The sequence below is a fragment of the Carcharhinus amblyrhynchos genome, chromosome 5 (genome assembly GCF_965287045.1).
Source record: "Carcharhinus amblyrhynchos chromosome 5, sCarAmb.v2.hapA, whole genome shotgun sequence".
In the NCBI taxonomy this organism is placed as follows: domain Eukaryota; kingdom Metazoa; phylum Chordata; class Chondrichthyes; order Carcharhiniformes; family Carcharhinidae; genus Carcharhinus; species Carcharhinus amblyrhynchos.
The window spans coordinates 37,573,387-37,588,730 of record NC_137328.1 but is presented as its reverse complement, the minus strand read 5'-3'; the positions used below and the strand labels follow the sequence as shown (position 1 = coordinate 37,588,730).

The 15,344-nt window shown below is 42.2% G+C and overlaps 1 protein-coding gene across 4 annotated transcripts in view; it reads right to left on the bottom strand.

Moving 5' to 3' along the window:
- Positions 1-15,344, bottom strand: part of dennd4c (DENN/MADD domain containing 4C) — a 259,275-nt gene that overhangs the window by 26,791 nt on the left and 217,140 nt on the right. For all 4 annotated transcript variants that reach the window (XM_080188659.1, XM_080188657.1, XM_080188658.1 and 1 more), the window contains one exon: positions 14,075-14,243. In XM_080188659.1, coding sequence (XP_080044785.1) covers positions 14,075-14,243 — 169 coding nt within the window. The remainder of the gene's footprint in view (positions 1-14,074; positions 14,244-15,344) is intronic.

The following is a 15,344-nucleotide window of genomic DNA, read 5'->3' as shown; positions in this document are numbered from 1 at the left end:
AGGAAGAAACAAGAGGTGTATGTCAGGTCTAAGCAGCTGGGAACGGAGAAAGCATTGGAGGAATACAGAAAGAGTAGGAGGGATCTCAAATGGAGAGTTAGGAGAGCAAAGAGGGGGCATGAGATGGCTTTGGCAGGTAGGGTTAAGGAGAATCCAAAGGTGTTTTACTCCTATCTTAAGAACAAAAGGGTGGCTAGGGGTAACATCGGTCCTCTCAGGGACAGACGTGGGGAATTGTGCTTAGAGGCAGAGGGAATGGGGGAGATCCTGAATGAATACTTTGCGCCGGTATTCACGAAGGAGAGGGGCTTGATGTCTAGTACGGTCATTGAGGGAGCGGTAGACCAATTGAAAGATCTGTTGATTACGAGGGAAGAAGTGTTAGGGCTTTTAGAGGGCATTAAAATCGATAAATCTCCAGGGCCTGATTGCATTTATCCTAGGCTGCTTAGAGAGGCGAGGGATGAGATTGCTGGGCCTCTGACGCGAATCTTTGTCTCTTCTTTGGACAGAGGTGAGGTCCCAGAGGACTGGAGGATAGCGAACGTGGTACCGTTGTTTAAAAAGGGTAGGAAGGATAGCCCAGGTAACTATAGGCCAGTGAGCTTAACGTCAGTGGTAGGTAAGTTGATGGAGAGGATTCTTAGGGATAGGATGTATACGCACTTGGAGCGTTGCGATCTGATTAAGGATACGCAGCATGGCTTTGTCAAGGGGAAGTCTTGCCTTACGAATCTGGTAGAATTCTCTGAGGAGGTGACAAAAATGGTTGACGAAGGACAAGCCGTTGATGTCGTCTATATGGATTTCAGTAAGGCGTTTGACAAAGTCCCTCATGGTAGGTTGGTACAGAAGATTAAAGCTCATGGGATATGTGGTCAGGTATCTAGATGGGTAGAGAACTGGCTTGCAAAGAGGAGTCAGAGAGTAGTTGTGGAGGGGTCTTTTTCTAGCTGGAGGTCTGTCACTATTGGTGTGTCGCAGGGCTTGGTACTGGGACCTCTTCTCTTTGTACTGTATATAAATGATTTGGAAGAGGGAGTAGGTGGTGTGATCAGCAAATTTGCTGATGACACCAAGATGGCTGGATTGGTGGGCAGTGAGCAGCAGTGTCTGGCAATACAGCAGGATATTGACGGGCTGGTTGATTGGGCAGATACGTGGCAAATGGAGTTTAATCCAGATAAATGTGAGGTGATGCATTTTGGCTGGAATAATGTAGGGGGAAGTTATATGATAAAGGGTAAGCCCGTAAGGAGTATAGAATCACAGCGAGACCTGGGGGTGCAAGTGCACAAGTCTTTGAAGGTGACAGTGCAAGTGGAGAGTGTGGTGAAGAAAGCCTATGGTATGTTAGCCTTTATAGGAAGGGGTATAGAATATAACAGCTGGAGTCTAATGTTGCAGTTGTACAGAACATTGGTTAGACTGCATTTGGAGTACTGCGTACAGTTCTGGTCGCCTTACTACCGGAAGGACGTGGAGACTCTGGAGAGAGTGCAGAGGAGGTTTACCAGGATGTTGCCTGGTATGGAAGGACTGGGGTATGAGGAAAGATTGAAGAAATTGGGGCTCTTTTCCCTTGAAAGACACCAAGTGAGGGGGGATCTAATAGAGGTATATAAGATTATGAAGGGTATAGATAGAGTAAACAGAGGTAAGCTATTTCCTATAATAGAGACACGTAGGACATGGGGCCATGGACTTAAGGTGAGGGGGGAGTGGTACAACACAGATATTAGAGGGAGGTTTTTCACGCAGAGGGTAGTGGGGGTATGGAATGCTCTGCCAAGTAAGGTGGTGGAGGCAAACACGCTAGAGTCCTTTAAGAGTAACTTAGACAGGCACATGGCCGAGTTGGAGATGGGTGGATATAGGAGAACCTTTTAAATAAGGGTCATTAGCATTGGGGCGTCCCTGGTAATGTAAATGGGTATGGTATGATAATAATGTTTTTTCTCTTTTCATTCACAGGTTTTAAGTCGGTCCACCTCGTGTCCAACGAGGGGCATACACGCGATGGGTCGTACTGGGGCTGCTCGAGATTGGCCTAGTGCTTCATGTTATTAGTGTGTGCCGAAACTGGACAAGATACTGGGCAAGACGACAGCTCAGTGACTATTGCTGATTGCTGTGCAGACACATGGATTTGGGCCGGTGTCTGTGGGAGTTTGCGCATTCTCCCCATGCTTACGTGGGTTTTCTCTGGGTGCTCTGGTTTCCTCCCACACCCCAAAGATGTGCTGTTAGGCTGATTGGCAGGAATAAATTGTCCCTAAATCAGTTTCCCTCAATCTGGATGGCCATAAAACATTAGATAGGGGTCACGGGTAGAGAGGTGGACTGGTGGCGTTGAGATGGCAGCGCGGGCTCGTTGGGCCGAAGGGCCTGTTTCCCGGGCTGATTTTGTTCTTTGTTCACTTGACTGGCATCAGATCCACCAACATTCACTGTCTCCACTACTGATGCCTAGTGGTAGCACTGAGCACTATCTACAAAATACACTGCAGGAATTCAAAGCTCCTTAGAAGGTAACTTCCAAATCCATGACCATTACTATTTAGAAAGTCTAGGGCAGCAGACATATGGCAACACCACAACCTGGAAGCTCCTCTCCAAACCACTCACCATCCTGACTTAGAAATATATGATTGCTCCTTCACTGTCACTAGGTCAAAACACTGAAACTCCTTCCCTTACAGCACAGTGGGTGTACCTACTCCACATGGACTGCAGTTGCTCAAGAAGGCAGCTCACCACCACCTTTTCAAGGGCAATGAAAGATGGGCAATAAATGCTGGCCTCACCAGCAACATCCACATCCCATGAATGAATAAAAAAAACAAATGAAAGATTACACATGCTCCTACACGGGGAAAAGATAAGTTTAATAGAAGGCTATCCCAATATATGCAGAAGTGTTTACAAACATGAATGATTAGAGATGAGCTTGCACAGTACATTATTATAGCCCAAATTTCAGAGTCTGCGACAAACTGATGGTGCCTGCTACTGACCCATAAAATGTCACGATCTGTGACATGGATTCCCTTTAACTCAATGTCGGTTTGAATCTGTTATCAAGACAAGGGGGTCGTCAGATATCCAGCAACAGTAATGTCATCAAACATGGAAAGCACATTGAAGTATTCTCAGACGACAAATCAGCAAGCAAAGTGCCATCGACATTCTTTACATTTTATAGCAAGTAAGATAAATCATAAAAACCCTGCAGTGCAGAAGGAGGCCATCTGACCCATCAAGCCTGCACTGACAACAATCCCACATAGCTTCTATCCCTGTAACCCCACGTATTTGGTCTGCAAATCCCCTTGGCACTAAGGGGCAAGTTGGCAAAGCCAATCAACCTAACACGTACATCTTTGGAGGGTGAGCACGTGGAGGAAACCCAAGGCCGGAATTGATCCCAGGTCCCTGACACTAAAGAGGCAACAGTGCCAACCACTGTGCCTCCCATATGACGGAGTCATACACACAAAATTGAGGCAGAGGCTTAAATATCAAATGTTACAAATAATATAAAATGTCTGCAAGGCTGGGATGGCATGAGAGGAGGATGCTACGAGGTGGAAGAAATAGGATGGAAATAGCATGGGAAGAGTAGGGTGGGAAGGATGGAATGTGGAGTTAAAGAAATACTGTTCCAATAAGGATACTAATTTCACTGCAAATGTCTTGCAGGTCTCTGCTAAGTTGTTATTAATGATTACAAGTATGGATGACAGTAGTTTACAGGGTCCTCAACCACGTCCATTTCCATCACTTTGGCTCTCAGCTCTTTCACAGAAACATAGGAGCTGGAGTAGGCTATAAGCCCCTTCAAGCCTGTTCCACCATTCAATGAGATCTGATTGATTTTGTGGTCTCAACTCCACTTCTCTGCTTGTCCTATAACCCAAGGCTCCCCTGCCTATTAAAAATCTGATGTGGATGTGCCGGCATTGGACTGGGGTAAACACAGTAAAAAGTCTGACAACACCAGGTTTTAGTCCAACCGATTTATTTGATAGTAAACTCACAAGCTTTCGAGTGGACTCCCTCTTCGTCAGGTTGAAGAGGGAGTCCCCTTGAAAGCTTGTGAGTTTACTATCAAATAAATCGGTTGGACTAAAACCTGGTGTTGTCAGACTTTTTACTATTAAAAATCTAACTCTGCTTTGAATAAATTACTCTTCCTCCACCGATCTTTGAGGGAAGAAGAATGACAAATGCTCAACCATCTGAGAAAAAAAACTCTCCTCATTTCAATCTTAAAAGGTAGACCTCTTACTGTTAAATGATGACTCCTAGTTCTAGTCTCCCCTGCTAGTGAAAACATCTTCCTGCTATCTACCCTAAATTCCTATCAGGATCTTATGTTTCAGTAAGACCACCTCTCATTCTTCTGAGCTCCAATGGGGAAAAGCTCATCCTGTCTCCACAAGATAAGCCCTTCATCCCAGGAATTAGTCTGTGAACCTTCTGTGTTTCCAACAAATATACCTTTTTCAAATGAGACCAAAACAGTGCTTAGGAGTCCTGATGTTGCCTCACCAATGCCCTGTACAGCTACAGTAAAACTTAGCTAATTTTATATTCCTTTCCCCTTGCAATAAATGCCAACATTCCACTTGCCTTTGTGATCACCTGCTGTACTAACTTATTGCGGCTCATGTACCAGGACACCCAAAACTCTCTGTACCAAGTTGGTTTACAACTTGGGAACTGGCCCTTCAGTCCAACTTGTCCATGCTGCCCCTTTTTTAAAGCCACTAAGCTGGTACCAGTTGTCTGTGTTTGGCCCATATCCCTCTATCCCATCTTACCCATGTAACTGTCTAAACACTTTTTAAAAAGACAAAATTGTACCTATCTCTACCACCATCTCTGGCAGTTTATTCCAGATACTCACCATCCTCCATGAAAAAAGTGCCCCTCTGAAGCCTTTTGTATCTCTCCCCTCTCACCTTAAACTTATGCCCTCTAGTTTTAAACTTCCCTACCTTTGGGAAAAGATGTTGACCAGCTAGCTGATCTGCGTCCCTCATTATTTCACAGATCTCTAAGATCACCCCTAAGCCTCCCATGATTGAGGAGAAAAAAGTCCCAGTCTATCCAGCCTCTCCTTATAACTCAAACCATCAAGTCCTGGTAACATCCCAGTAAATCTTTTCTGCACTCTTTCTAGTTTAATAATATTCTTCCTATAATAGGGTGAACAGAACTGTACACAGTATTCCAAGTGTGGCTTTACCAATGTCCTGTACAACTTCAACAAGATGTCCCAACTCCTGTATTCAATGTTCTGATCAATGAAACCAAGCATACCGAATGCCTTCTTCACCACCCTGTCCATCTGAAATTCCACTTTCAAGGAGATATGAACATGTATTCCTAGATCTTTGTTCTAAAACTCTACACACAACCTCACCATTAACTGATTAAGTTCTGCCCTGGTTCAATTTACCAAAATGCATCACCTTGCATTTATTTAATTTGAACTCCATCTGCTATTCATCAGATCTTGACCAATTCAAGATCATGTTGCAAGCCTAAATAACCTTCAACAACGTCCTCTATGCCACCAATCTTGGTGTCATCTGCAAACTTATTAACCATGCCTCCTAAGTTCTTATCCAAATCACTGAAATAAATGACAAATAAATGGACCCAGCACTGATCCCTGAGGCACACCACTGGTCACAGGCCTCCAGTCTGAAAAACAACTCTCTACAACCACCCACCGGCTTCTATCATCAAGTGGAGATGCCGGTGTTGGACTGGGATAAACAGAGTAAGAAGTCTCACAACACCAGGTTAAAATCCAACAGGTTTATTTGGTAGCAAAAGCCATTAGCTTTCGGAGCACTGCTCCTTCGTCAGGTAAGTGAACTTTGTCACACTCCTGACGAAGGGGCAGTGCTCCAACTGTAGTGGTTTTTGCTACCAAATAAATCTGTTGGACTTTAATCTAGCATTATGAGACTTCTTATTCTATCATCAAGCCAATTTTGTATCCATTTGGCTACTTCATGTTGGATCCCTTGAGATTTAACCTTATGCAACAACCTACTATGTGGTACGTTGTCAAAGGCCTTGCTAAAATCGATGTAGACCACATCAACCACAATGCTCTCATCTACGTTCTTGGTTATCTCTTCAAAAAAATTCAATCAAATTTGTGACACATGATTTTTCACTCTCAAAGGTATGCTGACTGTCCGTAATCAGTCCTTGCCTCTTTAAATGCCTGTAGAACCTGTCTCAGAATACCTTGTAACAATTTACCACTACAGATGTAAGGCTGTAGTTCCCAGGATTTTCTCTGCAGCCCTTTTTAAACAAAGGCACAACATCTGTTCTGCAATCACATTCCATTTACATAGTAAACTGCTTTTCCATTCTTCCAGCCCAAGTGGACGAGCTCACATTTTCCCCACTTCATGCTCCATCTGCCAATTTTTTGGCCCATCACTTACTCTGAGTCTCTACCACCTCTTGACAACTTACTTTCCCATCTCTCTTGGCATCATCAGCAAATTTAACTATCATACTCTTTGATCTCTTCATCCAAGTCATTGATGTAGATTGTAAATAGTTAAGGCCCCAGCATTGATCTCTGTGGAACTCCATTAGTTACCAATTCCAAAAAACTCATTTATCTCTATTTTCTGCTTTCTATTGACTAACCAATCCTTTATTCAAGCTAATATGTCAGCACCTGAGACCATGTGCTCTTACGGTATCTCTAACAAGGTTTTTATCTTTAAGCTTCCATGTGGCACCTCAGCAAATGTCTTTTGGAAATCCATTCAAAGCACATGTACAGATTCCTTGTCGTCAACCCTCAACACCAGGGACTCAGGTTCAATTCCAGCCTTGGGTGACTGTGTGGTGTTCGTATGTTCTCCATGTCTGTGTAGCTTTCCTCCGGATGCTCCGGTTTCCTTCCACTGTCCAAAGATGTGCAGGTTAGGTTTGATGGGCCATAGTAAATTGCCCCTTTGTGTCCCTAGCTGCATAGGTTAATAGGATAAACAGGTTAAATGTGTGTTTAGTTACAGGAAAAGGGTCCAAGTAAGATGATTTGTCAGGATTGGGTGCAGACGATGGGGGTGACTGACTTGCTTCTATACTGCAGGGATTCTATGATCTCTGGTAACCTTGCCTGTTACTTCTTCAAAGGACTGTAATAAATTAGTTACACGGTTTCCCTTGCACAAAGTCATGGTGACTTTGCCTGAGCATAATTTTTCAAGTATCCAACTATAAGCTCCTTAATAATGAATCCTAGCAATTTCCCAATGACATATTTTAGGCTAACTGACCTATAGTTTCATGCTTCTGTGTCTGTCTTTTCTTGAATAAAAAGGTGCTTTCATTATTTTCCAATCCACTGGGACCTTCCAGAATCCAAGGAATTTTGGAAGATTATAACCAATGCACATATTATTGTTGCAACCATTTCTTTTACAATCCTGGGAAGCAGATTAGCAACCCTCGCATCTTGTCGGCCTTTAGGTCGAAGTCCCAGCTCCTTTTCCCTATTGGTGACTTATTAAGTTCCTTCTTCCCATTCATTTTTTTAGATCTTGGGAAGTTAGATCTTCCACAGTGAAGATAGGTACAAAATACTTATATAATGCCTCCGTTTCTTTGTTTACCATTTCAATTCAGCAGATTTATTCTTGAGGGGACCAATTCTGGCTTTTGTTTCTCTTTTTCTATTTAAATATGAAATGCTTAACATCTGTTTTTATATTAGTAGCTTAACTTAATACTTGATTTTCTTCCTCTTAGTTTTTAAGACACTGTTGAATTAAAGTCTGACTCAGTTTCTGACCAACCACTAATCTTTAGAGATTTCTATTGTATTTCTTTCAACTTGATACAAACCTTAATTTCTTTATTCAGCCACAGGTGATGTATCCTTCTGAAAGGGTCTTTTTTCTTGTTGGTATAAATCTTTGTTTAGTCATTAAATATTTCCTTAAAAGAGATGCCACTGAATCTCTACTGTCCTATTTTTTAAACTAGTTTTCCAGTTCATTTTAGCTAGCTCAGTTTTCATATCCTCATAATTACCTTTGTTCAGTTTTAATACACTAGTCTTAGATTTACACTTTACCTCCCTCTGCAATTGGATCCTGAACTTCCTAACTCTCAGACCACAATCAGTAAGGATAAGCAATAACACCACCTCCACGAACATCCTCAGCACCAGTGCCTCAAAGTTGTGTTCTCAGCCCCCTACTATACCCCTTATACACCTACGACCATGTGGCCAAATTCCCCTCCAATCTGATTTTCAAATTTGCTGACAACACCACTGTAGTGGGTCAGATCTCAAACAATGACAAGACAGAGTACAGGAATGAGATAGAGAATCTGGTGAATTGGTGCAGCAACAATAATCTCTCCCTCAATGTCAACAAAACAGAGGAGGTTGTCATCGACTTCAGGAAGCATAAAGGAGAACATGCCCACGTCCACATCAATGTAGAAAGGGTTGAGAGCTTCAAGTTTTTGGGTGTCCAGATCAACAACCTGTCCTGATCTCCCCACGCCAACACTGTCATTAAGAAAGCCCACCAATGCCTCTATTTTCTCAGATGATTAAGAAAATTTGGCATGTCAGCTATGACTCTCATCAATGTTTAGAGATGCACCACAGAAAGCATTCTTTCTGGTTGTATCACAGCCTGGTATGGCTCCTGCTCTGCCCAAGACTGCAAGGAACTACGAAAGATCATAAGTGTAGCCCAATCCTTCATGCAAACCAACCTCTCATCCATTAACTCTGTCTACACTTCCCGCTGCCTCGACAAAGCAGCCAGTAAAATTAAGGACTCCACATACCCCGGACATTCTCTCTTCCATCATGAAAAAGACAAAAATCTGAGGTCACATACCAACCGATTCAAGAACAGCCTCTTCCCTGCTGCTGTCAGACTTTTGAATGGACCTACCCTGCATCATGTTGATCTTTCTCTATACTCTAGCTATGATAGTAACATTACATTCCGCACTCTCTCATTTCCTTCTCTATGAACAGTATGTTTTGTCTGTATAGCACATAAGAAACAATACTTTTCACAATATGTTAATACATGTGACAATAATTAATTAAATCAAACTGAAGATGAAATTCTAACAGGTTATGATCATTATCACCTACAGGCTTCTTCACCATAAGATTACTGATTAACCTTATCTCATTGCTTATTATTACCAAGTTGAGAGCCTGCTCCCTGGTTGCCTCTACAAGTTACTGCTCTGAGGAATTGCTCTGAATACACATTGAACTCATTTTTTAGGCGACTCTGCTTATGTGATTGTCCCAATTTGTGTGTGGATTTCATCACCCATGATTGTTGCAGTACCTTTCTTACACGTCCCATTTCTTCCTGTATACTCTGTCCTACAGTGTAACTACTGTCTGGGGGTCTGTAAACTATCCCCACAAGTGACCTCTTGCTGTTCTTAATTCTTACCTCTACCCAAACATTTTGCTTTTGAGCCAAGGTCATCTCTTACTACTGTATTAATTACATCCTTAATTAACAGAGCTACTCCACTACCTTTTCCCAGTTTCCTATCGTTTCAAAATGCTTGGTCACTCTATAATCACGTATCTATGATGGCTAACAGGTCATAGTATTTATTTCTTGCAAACAATTTATCCATTTTGTTATTCATGCTGAGCACATTTAGGTTGGCAGTTTTTTAAAATCATTCCTTGCAATCTCTGGCTTTTTCTGTTGGTGCACTTGTACGCCATCCCTTCCTACCACACACTGGTTATCTTGTTTAAAAAAAAATCACTACTCTTCTCTAATACCTTTGATTTGCTACATTGACTCTCATCTCCTTTCCCCCAACTATTTAAGTTTAAAGCGTTCTCCACTGCCCGAGTTATACAAATTACTGAGCATTGGTCATGCTGTCTGACCCATTACTGTCCCCTTCAGCCTTGCATGGTTCAGATGAAGCCACTCCAACAGAACAGCTCCCACTTGCTCCAGTACTGAGGCCTTGCTCCATTAATCACAACTCAGTTTTTGAGCCACACATTCATTTCTCAAATCTGACTTACCCATGCCAGTTTGCTCATGGCTCAGGTAAATAATCAAGAAATTACCTTTGAGGTTCTGTATTTTAAATTTGCCCCTAACTGTTCAGTCTCTAAGCAGAACTCACTTTGCTAGTCCTACTTATGTCACTGGTTACCGATCTTAGTATACTTTCCATATCTGCTCCCCATTCCACAGCTATTTTCCTTCTAAACAAACAAGATGCACCAACATCAGCATTTAGTCTGGAAGCATGACCCCAAGATTTGGGCCTCCAGTCATTTTAACTCTCCATCTGAAATCAGTTCTCAGGCTGCAATTCTGGTCCGACAAAGCTCAACATATTAGGCACTTCATATTCTTCAGGACTCAAAAGTTCAACAATTTTAAATTGTAACCTTACAGTTGCTGTTGGTGATAATTCTGCTATTTCGCATACACACCACCTCTGGACTTATCTTTTGTTTCATTGTCTGACCCATTACTGTCTCCTTCAACCTTGTATCATCATCCTTCTGTCATTTAATCTCGAATAATTCCACCTTACCATAGGTTATCCCATCTACACTTTGACTACTTGCTTAAGATCTATTACATTTCTAACTCTTACAAAATTAGATGAAAGGTCATCATTTTGAAATATGTTGTTTCTTACTCCAGACACAGCTTGATCTTGAATAGCACATTTGGATTTTAAAAAGACATTCAACAAGGTGCCACACCAACAACATTGGGATTACCATGGACCAGAAACTCAACTGGACTAGCCTTATAAATATTGGTGATTAGAAGAGCAGATCAGAAGCTAGAAATCCTGCCGCAAGTAACTCACTTATTGACTCAGAATCAGAGGTTTACAGCATGGAAACAGGCCCTTCAACCCAACTTGTCCATGCCGCCTTTTTTTTTTAAACCCCTAAACTAATCCCAACTGCCCGCATTTGGCCCATATCCCTCTTTACCCATCTTACCCACGTAAATGCCTCTACTACTACCTCTGGCAGCTTGTTCCAGACACTCACTATCCTCTGTGAAAAAATTGCCCCTCTGGACACTTTTGCGTCTCTCCCCTCTCACCTTAAGCCTATGCCCTCTAGTTTTAGACTCCCTTACCTTTGGAAAAAGTTATTGACTATCTAGCTGATCTGTGCTCCTCATTATTTTATGGACCTCTATAAGGTCATCCCTCAGCCTTCTACGCTCCAGTGAAAAAAGTCCCAGTCTATTCAGCCTCTCCTTATAACTCAAACCATCAAGTCCTGGCAGCATCCTAGTAAATCTTTCTTGCACTCTTTCTAGTTTAATAAAAATCCTTTCTATAATAGGGTGACCAAAACTGTACACAGTATTCCAGGTGTGGCCTTACCAATGTCTTGTACAACTTCAACAAGATGTCCCAATTCTGATATTCAATGTTCTGACCAATGAAATGCCTTCTTCACCACTCTGTCCACCTGTGACTCCACTTTCAAGGAGCTATGAACAGGTACCCCTAGATCTCTTTGTTCCGTAACTCTCCCCAGTGCTCTACCATTAACTGAGTAAGTCCTGCGCTAGTTCCATCTATCAAAATGGATCACCTCGCATTTGTCTAAATTAAACTCCATCTGCCATTTGGCAGCCCCCTGGCCCAATTGATCAAGATCCCGTTGTATTTGTGGATAACTTCACCAATCTTGGTGTCATCTGTAAACTTACTAACCATACCTCCTATATTCTCATCTAAATCATTAATATAAATGACAAATAATAGTGGACTCAGTGGATCACTGAGACATACCGCTGGTCACAGGCCTCCAGTTTGAAAAACAATCCTCTGCAGCCACCTTCTGCTTTCTGTCAAGAAGCCAATTTTGTATTCATTTAGATACCACACCCTGGATCCCATGAGATTTAACCTTATGCAACAATCTACCACGCTGTACCCTGTCAAAGGCCTTGCTAAAGTCCATGTAGACAACATCAATTGCACTGCCTTCATCTACCTACTTGGTTACCCCTTCAAAAAAAATCAAATTTGTGAGGCATGATTTCCAACTCTCAAAGCCATGCTGACTGTCCGTAATCAGTCCTTGCGTCTCTAACTACCTATAGATCTTGTATCTCAAGATACGTTCCAACAATTTACCCACCACAGATGAGAGGCTCACTGGCCTGTAGCTCCCAGGCTTTTCTCTGCAGCCCATTTTCAAACAAAGGCACAACACGTGTCACCTTCCAATCTTCAGGCACCTTACCCATGACTATCTCAACTAGGGGACCTGCAATTTTCTCCCCAGTCTCCCGCAATGTCCTGGGATACATTTCATCAGGTCCCAGGGATTTATCTACCTTGATGCGCTTTAAGACTTCCAGCATCTCTTTCTCATCTCTTTCTCTGTAATATGTACACTCAAGACACCACTATTTATTTCCCCAACTTCTCTAACATCCATGATTTTCTCAACAGTAAATACTGATGAGAAATATTCATTTAGGATCTCATCCACCCTTGTGGATTTGCACACAGATGACCCTGTTGATCCTTAAGAAGCCCTACTCTTTCTCTTGTTACTTTTTGCCCTTTATGTATCTGTCAAAGCTCTTTGGATTCTCCTTTTCCTTATCTCCCCTTTTTGCCCTCCTGATTTCTCTCTTAACTCTACTCCCCCACCCCCTATACTCTTCAAGGGATTCATTTGATTCCAGCTACCTATGCTTGTCATGTGCCTCTTTCTTATTCTTGACCAGGGCCTCAATATCTTGAGTCATCCAGGGTTCCCTACTTCCGCCAGCCTTGCCCTTTGCTCTAAGAGGAACATGCTTACCCTGAACCCTGGTTATCACACTTTTGAAAGCCTCCCTCTTACAGGACATCCCTTTGCCTTCCCACAGATTCCCCCATTTAACTTTTGAAAATTTCTGCCCGATGCCATCAAAATTGACCTTGCCCTAATTTAGAATTTTAACTTTTGGATTCAACCTATCACTCTCCATGGCTATCTTAAAACTAATAGAATTATGCTCACTGGTCCCAAAGTGATCCCTCACTAACACTTCTGTCACCTGCCCTTCCTTATTTCCCAAGAGAAGATCAATTTTTGCCCTCTCTCTAGACTCCCCAAAGTTTGTCCATCACCTAAAGAGATACAAGTCAGGAATGTGATGGAATATTCTCCACTTGCCTGGATGAGTGCAGCTACAACAACATTCAAGAAATGTGACACCATCTAGGACAAAAAAGTCATGAGAATCATAGAAATCCTACAGTGCAGAAAGAGGCCATTTGGCCCATCGAGTCTGCACTGACCACAATCCCACCCAGGCCCTACCCTCATATCCCTACAGATTTACCCGCTAATCCCTCTAACTGATGCATCTCAGGACACTAAGGAGGAATTTTTTTTAGCATGGTCAATCAACCTAACCCGCATATCTTTGGATGGCATCCATCATCCAAAAGCATTCACACTCTCCACTGCTGGCAGTGGCAGTGGTGTGTACCATCCACAAGAGAGACTGCAGGAACTCACCAAGGTTTCTTAGAAAGCACTTTTCAAACTCACAATCATTACCATCTAGAAAGACAAGGGCAGCAGACACATGGGAAAACCACCGCCTGGAAATTCTCCTCCAAGCCACTCGCCATCCTGACTTGGAAATATATTACTGTTCTTTAAGTGCCGCTGGGTCAAAATCCTGTAACTCATTTGTCAACAGCATGGACAAGATCAAATGTAAATGGGCTGACTGTATCAGAAAACCCAAACAGTTGGCATATACATTCAGAAATTAAGGTGGTGAAAGTATATAAACACAAAATTTTGCTTCAACTGAAAAAAAAACAAAGCATTGGAATAACTCAGAGGGACTGGCAGCATCTGTAGAAAGAGGGAGGCTAACATTTTGAATCTGATGTAACTGTTTTGGAGCTCAGAGTTTGCCAAGAAAGCATTAATTTCTAGATTTAAAATGCAAATGCAACATTGTTAGTTTTAACTAAAAAGTCAGGGAGTATTTACCAGTATCACTGCTGCTGCTGCTACCAGCACCAAGGCTCGTGCTGCTCTGATTAAGGCCACTTGTTGCCATTGTTGTAGGTAATCCTATTCTTTCAGTTGGGCTGCCACTATAGCTATAATCCTGAATACCAGGAGGAAAGTTGAATCTTGCATCGTCAAAATGTTCATCCTTAAAATGGAAGGAAACAATTAATTAAATTTTTCAGAACTAGTCAGTTGAATAGTTAATTATTTCAAAGAAGAAAATGCTAAGCAAAGACACAAAGGATACAAGAAACAAATGCTGTGTTACAGCTAATAATGCACATTTGAATTAGTGGTAGTATTGCTGGAAATATTTCCAAAGAGAAGTTAGAAGACAGTTTGCATTTTTGATGTAGTCTACCTTTGATATATACCATATCGCAAGAATTATACTTCCCTATACAGCGGAACAAAAACAATTGCCAGGATGGTTGTCCAAGGCTGCTTCAAATCTCTCCAGTGGGCAATAGATGATTGTGCACATCACCAATCTACTTCTCAACTAGCCCAAAAGAAAGTAAATCTTCATCACTGCTTGAAGTGCATAAATATTTCAAATGCAGATTTTCATTAGAAAAACAACTGCAGTTGGGTAGATCAGATTCAAAATAAAATATTTCAAACAATGCCTAGTACAATCTGTGCTGACCTTCTGTGGAGCAATATACTACTAATCTCAATTGTCTAGTCCTCTCCCAGCAGACTTGTAACAACTTGTAATAATAAAATCAGTGGCTACAGCCACCAAGAATATAGCTGATTGTCCTTTTTCATAGAATCCCTACGTACAGGAGGTGGCCATTTGGCCCATCGAGCCAGCACCAACAACAGTCCCACCCAGGCTCTATCCCTGTAATCCCATGTATATCTCCTGCTAATCCCCCTGATACTAAGGGGCAATTTAGCATGGCCAAGTTAACCTAACATACAGATCTTGAGTGTGGGAGGAAATCAAAGCACCTAAAGGAAACCATGCAGACAAGGGGAGAACATGCAAACCCCACACAGACAGTGACCTGAGTGCCAATCACTGTGCCACCCCATCCTTGTCCACAATCTCTCTTCTGTAATCCAAGCCCAGGCAATTACCTATCTACCCAACTAAACAATGAAAATACTCCAACGTTAATTCAGTTCCTTGCTGAATTGGACTCCACATACTCGATAGGATCTAGCCATCATGTCCTGCCTAACCCAAAACAAAGTCTCAAATTTTGGCCACCATCAAAACTGTTACTTCCCGAGT